The 14,116-nt window shown below is 39.5% G+C and overlaps 1 protein-coding gene across 1 annotated transcript in view; it reads right to left on the bottom strand.

The window, feature by feature from the left end:
• The window catches only part of PSMD1 (proteasome 26S subunit, non-ATPase 1), a 91,440-nt gene extending 79,128 nt beyond the window's left edge, over positions 1-12,312 (bottom strand). Inside the window, exons 1-6 of the mRNA XM_032857474.1 lie at positions 12,143-12,312; positions 7,180-7,223; positions 6,482-6,555; positions 6,134-6,303; positions 2,424-2,629; positions 810-953 (exon numbers count right to left, since the gene is read on the bottom strand). Coding sequence (XP_032713365.1) covers positions 810-953; positions 2,424-2,629; positions 6,134-6,303; positions 6,482-6,555; positions 7,180-7,223; positions 12,143-12,158 — 654 coding nt within the window. The 5' untranslated portion in view covers positions 12,159-12,312. The remainder of the gene's footprint in view (positions 1-809; positions 954-2,423; positions 2,630-6,133; positions 6,304-6,481; positions 6,556-7,179; positions 7,224-12,142) is intronic.
• Between the last annotated feature and the right edge of the window lie 1,804 nt (positions 12,313-14,116).

Below are 14,116 nucleotides of genomic sequence, written 5' to 3'. Positions count from 1 at the left end.
TTTCTTCCAGTCTTTCCTGTTTCAAACTTGCTACAAAAAGCATTTAAAAGAGGATGCATTACCCTAAATTTTAAAAGTAGAGAGGATGACTTTAAAATAGCATGAGACTATATTACAGTGAAAAAGTAACAAAACCTGTGATACAATACTATGTTCTAAGCAGAATACAAAAATTTATACAGTATGGTAATTGTTAAAAAGCAAACTTCACTTCCGGTCAAAAAAATCCAATGTAGCCATTAAAATGTGCTAATAAATGAAAGAAAAACCCCTATGCATTATCTTTGAGAAAAGGCCTGGGGAAAGGGAAAGATACACTTCGCATTTTCTGGATCATCTTAATTTTTAAAATGTACAAGCAAATTCATACATGAAAAGAGATAAAATATACCTAAATGTTTTGGTTCTGTTTGGGTAATAAAACCAAAGATCATTTTTACACCTGAAATTCGCTTTAGAATGATACAACATACATACTGTTTTTACCTCTTCTACCTTTTATTTTTCTTTTAACCTAGTTTCCAAAATTTCTTTAAATGTTTGCCATACTTTCAAATATAAAAAGAATACACAGAATGCATGAAAACATAGTTTTTTAGTTTTGTAAGATTGCTTCTTACCAGTAAAAAAGAGTATAAGTGTACACCTTAATTGTCACAAGCTGTTGTCAAGATCAACTGAGATACATGTATGATACCATTAGAGGTACACAATGTAACATAATGCAATGTAATGCACATATCACAGCCCAGCACTGCGGCATAAAGTAGTGTGATAGGAAGTAAGATAACATAATGTAATATAAGTACCTGACAAACATTGATGAAATCGGGTTTCTCCAGGTTCATGTAGATTTTAACTAGAACCCTTAGTACCTTATTCCGAAATTGTTTATTCTGCATTAAAGACATGCAGAGCTTGAGGCTATAAGCTAGCATTCCTGGGACATCATTCTGAAAGACAGAATTTCAAGATACATCATCATCTGGTTACTGATGCATTGTGTTTATTTGGTAATCATATTATTTTCATCTACATTCTTTAGTTATTTTAAGCAGCCAAACAATTATCTGCAACTTAAACAACAGAACTTAAAAATCAACATTTTAGATTAAAATCTTGAAGAAAATTACTTATTTTCCCGTTTTCATGAAGAAATGGGTTGAAAACAATATTTAATGATCATCCTGAATCCTCACTATGTGAACACAGAATACTATAAAAGAGTGGTGCTGTTAATTATTAAAAAAAAAGATATATACAACTGTCCATATACCAAGTGGTTACGTTTTTCATAACTCTGAAAACCTGTTTTCATAAAACGTTTTATGAAAACTGCCTTGCCTATACTTGAGAGTCAGGAACACCGTAGGATAGAACTATTCTCCAGCTCTGAGTGACTCAGGCTTTGGGTGCTGTCACAACTAGCGGATGCTCTTCCTAAGGAGATTCTGACTCCCGACTATGTATATCTCGCAGTTCTCTGAAGCGTCTTTGGTATCTGAGATACTGACCTATAAAAGTCCCTTCAACATAAACAAGCATATTGAAGAGCTATGGGAGTATTTCTCAAAAGACAAGTTGTGACCCATTAATGAAATAAACTTTATGGGACCAGCGTTTTTGATGAAATACAATTTTAAAATATCAGTTACATCAGAAGTAGTGAAAGTAGGTACTGTTTCATAAAACTTGTTATATCCACATGCTCTGGGATGCAAACTAAGATGCATTTCTTACTCTGCTTTGTTCTTTTTTTTTAACATTGCACATCTTTACTTTATATTTTTATTTGCTCATCTGCCTATTCCTCCAGTGGATTGTTCCATCTGAGAAGAAACTTTGTTGGTGTCATTTGCCATGACATCTCCAATGCCTAGAACAATGTCTGACTGAGTAGACACCCAAAAGTATTTGTTAGTGAATGAAAACAAGTATTTTAATTCTATTCACTGGAACAAAGGGAGAGGCTACAACTGCCCAAAAATGAAATCAAGTAAAACAAGGTTCAATTCTATCACATTAGATCATTTACTCATTTAAATCTTATCACTGCTGCTGAACACAGATATTAACTACCAAGTAATACAATTAATTAATTACTATACTGTTAAACCCTATGAAAAAACATAAGGCTCCAAGAGATTAACAGAAGATTTGGCTTCTAAAAAAGGGCAGGATAATTAAAACAACTTCCCCATGTACAACTACAAAGTAATGAATGTGGTAAGATAAAAGCAGGTACTTGATGACCACAAAACACAGCCAAGGTTCATACATAAACATGAAAAGAAAACATCTGGCAAAAGAGCACCTTATTATTCCTAAGATTTTGTCTTCACTACCCATGGTTTTTAGTTTTAATGACTTGCCTTGCCAGTTCCCCAACAATAACAATCTCTAAAATCACATCATCTACCTACCGACTCCAATATAGTCTTCTCAAAGACATCCAGTCTTCGTGTCTCCAGAGCAATACCAATGGCCTGCTTATACTTGTGATCGTCTAGACATCGCTGGAACATTTTATTTACAATGCCTTCCAATCTCTGGTCAATTGGTTTTTTTTCACCTTCTGGCAAATCTGCATTTTCCACACACTGTTTGGTGTAGTGATCAATGCATTTTGCTATGAGGAAAATAAAATAACAAATCACCTTATTAACAGGGCTAAACTACTAGAAAAGACAAATGCCTACATTTTTTAATCATAAAAATTTATGGGATAACTACAGAGTAATAAGCAAATTAAAAAATTTTTTAACTCTAGATGTTATACATTCAAATTAATACCATTCCCTTTGTAACAATTATACTGGAGGGTTTACAAACTAATCCCAATGAGGCTGACAGTATTCAAAACATCTTTGTATTATATTTTGACCATTATATTACTCAACTGTACTGCTTATTAGACAGCGTTGGCTACAAATAGCTACTGTTTTCACTTTCAAAAACAAATACTTGCCATTACTGAGGATATTTAAAAGACCTATTGTAAAAATTATCACAGAGCAATAAATTATTAGACTTCCTCAAATTAGTGAAACTAATAGCTCAAGACAGTAGAGGCCTTGTCTAAATCATCTTCCTAAAATACTGGTGAATGACCTGAAATGTACCACAGATTCCAAAGGCAATTCCAAAGATTTCCAAAAAACTTTCCAGCAACTGTAGCAAATCTGTTGAAATACTGTTGCAAAGAAAGGTGGGTGAAATCTATGCAATCCCCACTCCCAGCTCCCCACCCCCACTGCCACTGCCAGTCTTAAAATTCACGCAGCAGTATTATCTACATGCAGGCTTTGACTTTCATATTACACAATGATTTGGCTGAATGGGGCCATACTGAAGGGGGACATACTGAAGGGGGCCAATAGGATAGTTGTTGAGAAATATTTAAGTTTGTTTACAATTCACACTACTTTACAATCACACTTTAAACTTATTAGGAATAACCAATGAAGGGAATTTCCCTAAGCCTTCTTCCACCCTCATAAGGAAGATAGTTACCCAAGTGAATGACCTAAAATAGTTATACTCCCTATAACTCATTAACTTGTTACTGTCCCTTTCAAAAAGAAAGGGTACATGGACAAAATTAATTAGTTACAAACTACAGCCCTGGGAAACAAATGATTTGAATTAGCATAAAGAATTACTGGTCCACTAGATGGCCCAAATTAAATGGATCTATATTTTGGGAGAAACAGAGTTCTTTAACAAATTGGAATATATCACATTCAGAGGCCATCCAGGCAGAACTATGAAGGTTTACATACAGTTAATAAGGACAAAGTGGCAGTCACAAAGCAGATCTTAAACAATCCTGGTTGCAGAAAATCTTTAGCAGACCCTAATAGCGTTTTAAACCAAATGTAGTTAAGTGAGGAAACATTACACCTACTCTACTAGAAAAGAACCTCAGAATTTTAACAGTTGGAGAATTTTCCTTAAATTGTAACTGAAGGGGAAAAAAAAAATACCTCCTAGGTTTCAAATGAGATTCATGCTTTCACTTACCAGGTTTATATCATAACTATATCCCAGAATCTAGTCTCATTCCCAGCTGAACTCTTTTTAGGACAGAAAGAAAATTTACTAGCCTTGAATTTTCTGGATATATAATATTCATTAAGATTCTAGGAAGTCTTTCCCAAATTCTATTTTGTGTATCTCCTCACAAATTTCACTTATGGTCAAAACAATCCATTCCTTTTTTTTTTTTTTTAAAGATTTTATTTATTTATTTGACAGACAGAGATCAAAAATAGGCAGAGAGGCAGGCAGAGAGAGAGAGGGAAGCAGGCTCCCTGCTGAGCAGAGAGCCCGATGTGGGGCTCGATCCCAGGCCCCTGGGATCATGACCTGAGCCGAAGGCAGAGGCTTTAACCCACTGAGCCACCCAGGTGCCCCACAATCCATTCCTTTTTAAAGATTTTATTTATTTATTTGAGAGTGAGCAAGAAAACACGAGTGCATGCACAGGTGAAGGAGAAGTGGGGGAGAGGGAGAAAGATTCTCAAGCAGGCTCTGCACCTGGGTTTGATCCCTCAACCCTGAGATAAAACCAAGAGTTGGGACACTCAACCGACTAGACCACCTAGGTGTCCCCCAAATTAATCCATTCTAAAAGTCCCTACAAAACTAGAAGGGTGAACCCCACTGCCACACAAAGAAAAGCAAACAGAATTGGTCTATTTATCAACAATTGCCTTCTACAAGCTAACATGATACATAGCATTTAGAAAGCAGGAAGGCATCTATCATATCATAGTCCCTTACAGACCAACGGTCCTGTTTAAAACATGATCTGGAAAATAGAAGCAATGCACATCATTGTAGAAAAAATTATCAGTATTCATCAAAAAAATCCTTGAAATAAGAGAAGAGAGGTTAAGTGTATTTAACTCCCTATTTCTAACTCAATATAGAGAAAGTGTTCCATGTTTCAAATGTTATGGTCTATTCCTTAAAACCACTTGTTCTTTCCATAAGATTTACAGATGAAAACTCCAATTCAATGAGCCACCAACAGCAGTAAGTTACATGCAACATTTTCACACCACCATGGCAAAAACTTTAAAACCATAAATGCAGAATTCTAGTTAGAACATCAGAAACATCTGAAAGTATCCCTTCGGACCACTTTGTGCAGCACTTTCCCATTTCTGAAAGAGAATACCAAAGTTTTCTTTCTAAGGGTTCAGGTGAATAATGCAGACCTCTTCTAAATCAGCAATTAAAAAAAGATCTCCATTGCACACCACTTGGGCTCTCCATAACTATGACCAAAAGCTTGATACTCTGACAGACTTGTCTGATGGGTATATTGTCTGCTCTTTCACCTACTAGATCAGGAGTTTTCAAACATTTTTTAAAGTTACAAATCTTTGAATAAAACATTACATAGTTATAGTTTAATTTACAAGATAGAGAGCCCAAAGTCTTGCCAGTATGCTATTCTCCCCTTCAAAAATAAACAAAGGAGAAAATGACCGTTGCTAGTAGAAACAATATGGATTTTGAAATAAGCTGGAGTTTTAAATTCTGACTCTCCTATTTAATAGTCACGTGTCTCTATCATCTCGAAACCTGAGTTTTTTCATTTGTAAAACAGGGAAAGCACCTTCCTTATGGGACAGCTGTAGAATAAACCATGCCATGAAGAATGAGTGGCACAGTGCCTGGAAAATGGAGGTAGTCAATAATGATTTCCAGTATTAGAAACAGCTCTACAAATTGCTGTCCTTTAGTTTGTTACTCATAATAATCTAAGTTTTTCATAGAACAGAATGCTCATTGGAGTAACAATAACCATAACTACCTTTATGCTAATTAAGCTAACTACTTTATGTGATTAGGCTATTTCTGATTAATTTCTTAGATTCATTCTTAAAATGTTTTTTGAGGTGTCTTTACTATAACTTACTAATGTTACTGTTCATTATGCCAAAAAAAAAAAGAATCACAAAACTGGAAGGCAGATCAGCTTGCATAAGATTATAGGACTGTGAACTTCCAATTAAAATTAAATTTGGCAACAGCAAGAAGTAATTCAGGAAAAAAATGTTATATGCACTACAGAAAGAAAAAAGCCAAAATAAAGCTTTACCAGAGAGAAAATAATTACCTATAATAGTCTCCACGTATTCAGAGTTGTCATTGACATTGAAGAGGTCACCAGCTCCAAGTGCATAATTCAGAGATTCCTCAAAAGCCCCAAGGTGATAAAATACTTTAGATGCCACTAAGGCCGCAAACTGCCGACTCCGGAAACCTTCATCTTCATACAAAACTTCTCTGAAAGACATTAGGAAGTATAAGCCTAGCTCAAACTGGTTATCCTTAAAAATCCCAAATTTAAATATATTTAGTAGCAACACATTTCTAAGTGAATTAATAAGCCACATGACCCACATCCACAGATAATTAGTTGATCTACTTTAATCCAATTTATAGAAATAAAATAATTTCTTACATTTTATCTACAGACTCAGAAATTTCTGCCCAGAAGTCATTGACTACTGCATTCAACTTGTGTAGTGCAAATTCCTGTAGAAGATAAAAATGAAATACAATTTTTTACAAAAAAAAAAGTTTCTGACAAATCAATGGCCAAATTCTCAATCATATTTACTAAAATTTTTAATCTATGACAAATACAAAAATTTACTGACTCATGTTTTCTCTTAGGTTTATAGATTTCCTTTTTAGTTTTTAATCATAAAACATAAGACTAGCCATAGTTCATTCCTTACCATAATAAGCATCTTTCTTCTCTGTACATATAAAATTAATTACTGGATATAAGTAAATTCAGGTGTGTAGAACCACTTTAAGTATGTGCCATTTTAGTCAAATACAAATAATTTAAAAATATGTGACAAAGAATAAACAATTTTTTTGTGCTTTCCTTTGATAAAGAAACAAGGGTGGGTGGGGAGTGTTCTGGTGCCATAATGAGAATTATTTACCTTAGCTTTGTTAAACTCTAGGGAAAACCAATACGCTATTTTGGCAATAGCATATTGCCAAAATACTGTCCTGGGGTGGGGGGCTAAATTTGAATGGCTACAGACTGGGTAAGATGGCTATATGGAAAACACACAAATATGGCTCAATTCAAAGTTTCACAGCACTCAAATTAACCCCAGTTAATTTTTCTTCAACTCATACCTTAAGCTGTGGTTCTTCCTCATCCAGAAGAGAAATAATTCCAGCTGTAAGATAAAAGGTATATCATAATTATAAAGCATACGCTAAGATAAAAGATACTGCTTAGTCAAAAATATAACACAATTGGAAAAAGTAAGTATATTTTGAGAAGTGACTTCACTAGAAGAATGATTATTCTTTAAAATTGTAAATGTTTAGGGGGCGCCTGGGCAGCTCAGTCATTAAGCATCTGCCTCCGGCTCAGGTCATGATCCCAGAGTCCTGGAATTGAGCCCCATATCGGGCTGCCTGCTTCTCCCTTTCTCACTCCCCCTGCTTGTATTTCCTCTCTCACTGTGTCTCTCTCTGTAAAATAAATAAAATCTTAAATAAATAAATAAAATTGTAAATGTTCCTATTTTTAAGTTTAAGAACTGTGTTATCAAACCCTTATGACACCACAAAAATCACATTTACTAAATTCAGTGGTTTTCAAAGTGCAGCCCTTGAACCCACAGAATTAGCATTTCCTGGGAACTTGTTAAAAATGCAAATTCTTGGTCTCATCCTATATCTACTGAATTATAAATTGTGGGGATGGGCCACAAATTTTCCTTGTGATACTGATATTACAGTTGGAGAATCTTTGGCTTAGCGTACTAATCAAAACTTTCCTAGACAAATTTAGAAAAAACTTATTCACACAAAATAAATCAAGAGTTATAAAATTATTTACAAAAAAAGGTATAGTCATCAACTCCACAGAGTAAAATATATCAATTATTTCAAGATGCCTATATTAAGGCACCACTTTTATATCACAAGTAACCTAGAAGGTATGTTAAATGATGAGCTATCTTGTTCTGACTTCCAATTACCCAAGCACAGTGTTCCCCACATGACCTTGAGGTGTTAGCAGATGCTGGAAAGTGAAGGATACTGAAAAGAATACACCTGGTCATATACCAAAGGGATTTTTGGGAAAAATATAAGGGAAATTACGTCCTTAAACCACAAAGAAACAAACACCACAAAAAAAACAAAGAAAACTAAACTGTCTTTCAGATATATGTTTTCCATATAGATCTTAAAGTCATTCTGGAACAACGAATTCAAACTGTTGAATTGAGGGGCGCCTGAGTGGCTCAGTTGGTTAAGCATCTGCCTTTAGCTTGGGTCCTGGGATCAAGTCCTGGGATCAAGTCCTGGGATCAAGTCCCGCTCTAGGCTCCTTGCTTGGTGGGAGCCTGTTTCTCCCTCTCCCTCTGCCCTCCACTCCCGCTTCTTGAGCTCGCTCGCTCTCTCTCTCTCTGCGTCAAATAACTAAATAAAAATCTTTTCAAAAAAAGATAAAAGAAACTGTGAGTTGATTAAAAAGCGTCATGACAAATTTACTTAGGAGATATAACCATTTTTTTAAAAGATTTTATTTATTTATTTGACAGAGAGAGACAAAGTGAGAGAGGGAACATAAGCAGGGGGAATGGGAGAGGGAGAGGGGGAAGCAGGCTTTCAGGTGAGCAGGGAGCCCCATATGGGGCTTGATCTCAGGACCCTGGGACCATGACCTGAGCCAAAGGCAGACACTTAACGACTGAGCCACCCAGGCGCCCCAAGATGTAGCCATTTTTAAATGGTAAGTGTAGGTTTGCCAAGTAGCTCCAGCAGTCTTTAAAGAGCCATACAGGAAAGGATACAACATTTAGCCAACAAAGGTACACCATGGTGTTGGCTAAGGCATACTACTATTCTAAAAGCATAAGAGCAGACAGAAAGAACTTCTTGGTACTCTAGTCTGGTATGACAAGTCCAGAACAGAGAGGCTAAACTGACAGAATGTAGAGAAGACAGATTAAAAAATGTAATGGGGGGGGCGGGGCGCCTGGGTGGCTCAGCGGGTTGGGCTGCTGCCTTCGGCTCAGGTCATGATCTCAGGGTCCTGGGATCGAGCCCTGCATCGGGCTCTCTGCTTAGCTGGGAGCCTGCTTCCTCCTCTCTCTCTGCCTGCCTCTCTGCCTGCTTGCGATCTCTCTCTGTCAAATAAATAAATAAAATCTTAAAAAAAAAATGTAATGGGGGGTTGAGAGTTTGGTGAACTAGTGATATGGAACAGATGACAGAGAATAATGCTTTAAATGTGGAACAGATCATAAACAGCAGAACACTTCATCAACATACTAAAAATGCTACCCACTGCCTATCATCAATCAATCATGTATCTGAACTGCTTTTACCAAAAGAGGTGATGAATTTTTTACACTCTCCTGTTTGGTATCACTTATAGCTAATTTGTTACATGGTTGTCCTGGCTTAGAAATACAGTCTTTGTTCATGGAACACAACTAAATCAAATAAATACTCTACATTCCATATTATTTCCCATCTTAAAAACAAAACAGAACTTTCCTTTGGATGGGGGGAGAGGAAGGTATACAAGGAATGTGAAAAGTCTGGGATGCTAGAAAAATCTCTTCTGCCATAATAAAAAGAAAGCAGACATTATGTAAACTTGTTCAATCATTTATAGTAACATTTGGATGTTATTTATAAATACAGAAGTACGTTCCAGTTATAAGTTGAAAATCGCTGTCTCCAAGGATAAGGAAGAGGAAAAAAGAGTGGGGGGATTACTATCTTAAAGCTTTTTAGCATAATTTCCCTTTATGTGCCTATATTATGTTACAAACCCACAAAACACCACTCATCTCACATCCCTCTCCTGCAACCACCGATCTCTATCTCTCCACTCCTTTTTGCTGTCAAATCTTTTGAAAAACAGTATGTGTTCACCTCTTATTCACCACTATGTTCTTAGTACCTAGCAAATGACTAGAGAATAAACGAAAGAATTAACTGATGAATCCATACCAAAACTGTGAGGCTAGCTTGTTTAGCACCTGGGACAGATCCTAAGCCACTGTGAGCCACAGAACAGGAAACAAGGTGACAAAATGTTTTGGGCAAAGGCTGGTAAGTAATCCAGTAAATGTAACAAATACACACTCACCACAAATATACTAAATCACCACAGCGTCTCAGAATAGTACCTTAAAGATCACTACTCTTGCCACTCTCAATAGGTTTAAATTCTATCATATTCCCACTAAGTATTTTTTCAGGCTCTCCTTAAAATACTCTAGGGATTAATTTATCGATTTCATTAGTTGATTCCTTCGTTCTAAATATACTTCTGAACTTCTGCTATCTGCTTGACAGTGCTCTAAGAATTATGAAAACAAGTTTGCTGCCCAAACTTGTGTCTACAGAGAGACAGTAATCAGTTAAGTAAACAAAGTAATCGCAGGGCTGTGGTGAAGGAAGGGGACAGCTAAGGGGAAGAGAGGCAGGCAGCATATTTTAAAAGAATGATCAGGAAAGACTAACACTGGAATTGGGACTAAAGATTGAGAAGCTAAGGGAAAACTTGAGGAAAAAGAGTCTAGAAAGAGGGAACAGAATGTGCAAGGGTCCTGAGGTTAGGAGAGACACTGACATATTCAAGAAACAGAAAGAAGGCCAGTATGAATAGGATATAGCGAGTGAGGAAGACAGTAGTATATAAGACAAAGGGGGAATCCAATGATATAAGTCTTTGGTTAAAAGCCTGGATTTTATTCTAAACACAATGGACATTCCTAGAGACGTTAAGCAAAAAAAATGACATGTGATTAAAGGTTGAAAAAAATTACTCTGACTACAACAAGAAAAATGGACTGTATGAAGATAACGGTGGAAAAAACAAAATCTTAAGGCCGTTACAGAAACCCAGGCAAAAGATAAAGGTGGTCTGGGCTAATACAGAGCTGTGGCAATGGACAGATGTGAAACAGAAGGAGCTCTACATTTACAAATGGTAAGAAACTTCACCCTCCTTTTACCTTTAGAGAGCTGTGACTGGAAAAACTCTTTCCTATTTGAACTAAAATTCATCTCATTTATACCCCCGGGGAGACAAAATTCCAGGTAGAGGTGACACCTCTTGAAGTCTTTGAAAATAGCTTTATACCTCTAGGGTCTCCACCAATTCCTTTCAGCAATCCTCACAAATACATGGGTTTGAGCGCCGTACAAGTTAGTACAAACAAGTCTGTTTACAACAAAATACTTGTGGGGCAAGCGTAGATAAACAGGACGAGAAAAGGGTGTGTGAGCAGGCAAGCAAAAAAACACCAAGGCTGTGGACACCTATATGCAAATAAATCTTTGGGGGAGAGGGGGGGCTTAACAATTCTCTACTGGATCCTTGAAGCTTATCTCATTTCCAATGTCATCGCCCGGATCTACATATGCAATGATTAAGTGTAAGAAAACCGCTCCGCAGATCCATGAATTCTTTCTTCAATGCAGAACACGCACTGAGCCCCTCGCCTCCAAACTACAGACAGATGATCATTATAATGCAGCCTTCAAGTGCTGTCTTCACCGAACACAAAAGTTTTCTGGGCGCCTGAACTGAATACTCGTGGAACAGCTCCACAAACAACCCGCCTCAAATGTAATTTCCGATTTGACTCCAAGGAGAACGGAGCCGGGGCCGGGGCCGGAGCACTTCTGTAGTAGTTAGGCTGCCCTACCCGCCGGCCGCACCGGGGGCCAGCCCATCCTAACCATATGCGAGGGAAGCGCTGGGATCCGACGGCCCCAGGGCCACCTTCGGGAGGGACAGAAGTGAGGACGCCCCCCTCCCCGGAGGTGGGGATCGGAGAAGGGCCCAAGAAGCCCCTCGGGTCCGGGCACGGGGGTGTGACTGGGGAGGGATGCCCAGGCGCTCCAGCCCGCGCGATCCCCCCGAGCCGGAGGTCATCGCCGGGCCCTGAGAGGCCGGGCCCAGACCTCCAGCCCCCAGGCCGGGGGGTGGGCCGTGGGCAGCGAGGGGCCGCGCAGGCCGGCGCTCTGCCGGGAGGTGCCCAGTCACCGGCCCTGACTCAGCTAAAAGCCGGCGTGGCGGCTCCTCCCTTTCGTCGCCGGCAGCGGTCGCACTCACCAGCTGAAGTGATCATGGCTGCGTCCCGCACGCGCCTGCCCGCTCGCTCGCCGTCCCGGCCGCGCCGTCTATCTGTCAGCTCCGGGCCCGTCCGCTCTGCCGCGCCTCCTGGCTCCCCCGGTGCGGTGCTCAGTCAGTAGCCTCCTCAGGCCGCCGGCTCGCTTCTCTTCCAGGACCCCGACCGCCCCGGGGCTGCCCGCCGCCCCGCCTGTCGCTCGGTGCAAATTTTCCGGCCCCAGCCTGCTGTTTTCTGCGCCGCCACTGCAGCCCCGGCCCTCGCGAAAGGATGCACGGAGAGCTCCATGTTTTCTCTGACTCTCCTCGAGGTCCAGCGTTCCCGCCCGGGGCGCGGACCCTCTTGGGCACCTGCGATCAGGCTTTAGGATAGCCACCCCCAGAAAGAGGACCCCATTATCACCCGCCATTGCTCAGAGAAAGGGATTTGCGGGCAGGTGCTCATGGTGCTCGCAGCACCACCTGCTGCTTGGGCGGTCTCTCTGCATCGTTCCCCGCCCGTCCGCCCGCCAAAGCTGCGGGGATGGGAGAAAGGCAAAGGAGGATGTCTCAAGAAAATGAGTTTCAACGTTTTTTTTAAAAGCAGAATCCGTCTTCAAAAGAAATCCTCACAGAAATGCTTTATTATCATAATGAGTCCCTAAGTAATCACTGGTTCATAATAAAATTGAACAATGATAATTTTCGTTTTACTTCTGGAATAGTTAATACTGTATGTTGTTTAAAAGAAGCGCGAGGGGCGCCTGGGTGGCTCAGTGGGTTAAAGCCTCTGCCTTCCGCTCAGGTCATGATCCCAGGGGCCTGGGATCGTTTTGCTCATCTCTCTCTCTGCCTACTTGTGATCTCTGTCTGTCAAATAAATAAATAAAATCTTAAGAAAAAAATAAAAGAAGCGCGAAAAGATTTATAATGAATGACACCTGGATAGCTCAGTGCGTTAAGCGCTGCGGCTCAGGTCAGGATCCCAGAGTCCTGAGATCCCTGCGGCAAGTCCTGCTTTTCCCTCTCTTCCTGGCTGTGCCCTCTCTTTCTTTCTCTCTCGCAAATAAATAAATAAATAAATACTTTTAAAAAATGATATATAGTGAAAATGTTCCATAGAAAAAAGAGCTTCCCATTCTTGCCTTCTACACTCTAGTTCTTCTTTGCCCCCATAGCAACAGGTTCTTGGTTTTTCTTTATCTTTTTTAAATAAAGATTTTATTTATTTATTTGAGAGAGAGAGACAGCACTAGCGAGAGTGAGCACAAGTGGGAGGGAAGGGCAGAGGGAGAGGGAGAGGGAGAAGACGGCTCCCCACTGAGCAGGGAGGCCTAGGTAGGGCTCCATCCCAGGACCCAAGGATTGTGACCTGAGCCTAAGGCAGATGCAGAACCGACTGAGTCACCCAGGCGCCCCTCCTGGTTTTTGATACGTATGATTTGAAATGGTAATTGTGATGGCCACCAGCTTCAAGAGCCAATCTGCTTCAATAGTCAGTACTGAGAAAGGCTTGACAAAGATTAGAGATAGATGGTGGCGGTTTTTTTTTTTTTAATTTATTTGACAGACAGAGATCATAAGTAGGCAGAGAGGCAGGCAGAAAGAGAGGACGGGAAGCAGGCTCCCTGCTGAACAGAGATCCCGATGTGGGGGCTCCATCCCAGCACCCTGGGATCATGACCTGAGCCAAAGGCAGAGGCTTTAACCCACTGAGCCACCCAGGCGCCCCGATGGTGGCGTTTTTTTAAGCCACTAGTCTTGCACCATCAAGCTACTCATCGATTAGATAGCAATTATTAAAGATTATATCTGAAAAAATAAATAAAGATTATTTCCAGGGCCTTGTCAAAACAATGCGATCTACTGGCACAAGCAATATTTTGTGCTTGACTTAAAATTTGGTTGATAACACATTGGAGTGAATGTGTGAATTTTTAAAAAATTAGTATTCTAGAGCTAAGGTGGTTAAAATACATC

This window comes from Lontra canadensis, unplaced genomic scaffold, assembly GCF_010015895.1.
Source record: "Lontra canadensis isolate GAN:19392208 unplaced genomic scaffold, GSC_riverotter_1.0 scaffold13, whole genome shotgun sequence".
NCBI classification, from domain to species: Eukaryota; Metazoa; Chordata; class Mammalia; order Carnivora; family Mustelidae; genus Lontra; species Lontra canadensis.
Note: the sequence above shows the minus strand (reverse complement) of the source record. Positions and strands in the feature narration are given on the sequence as shown.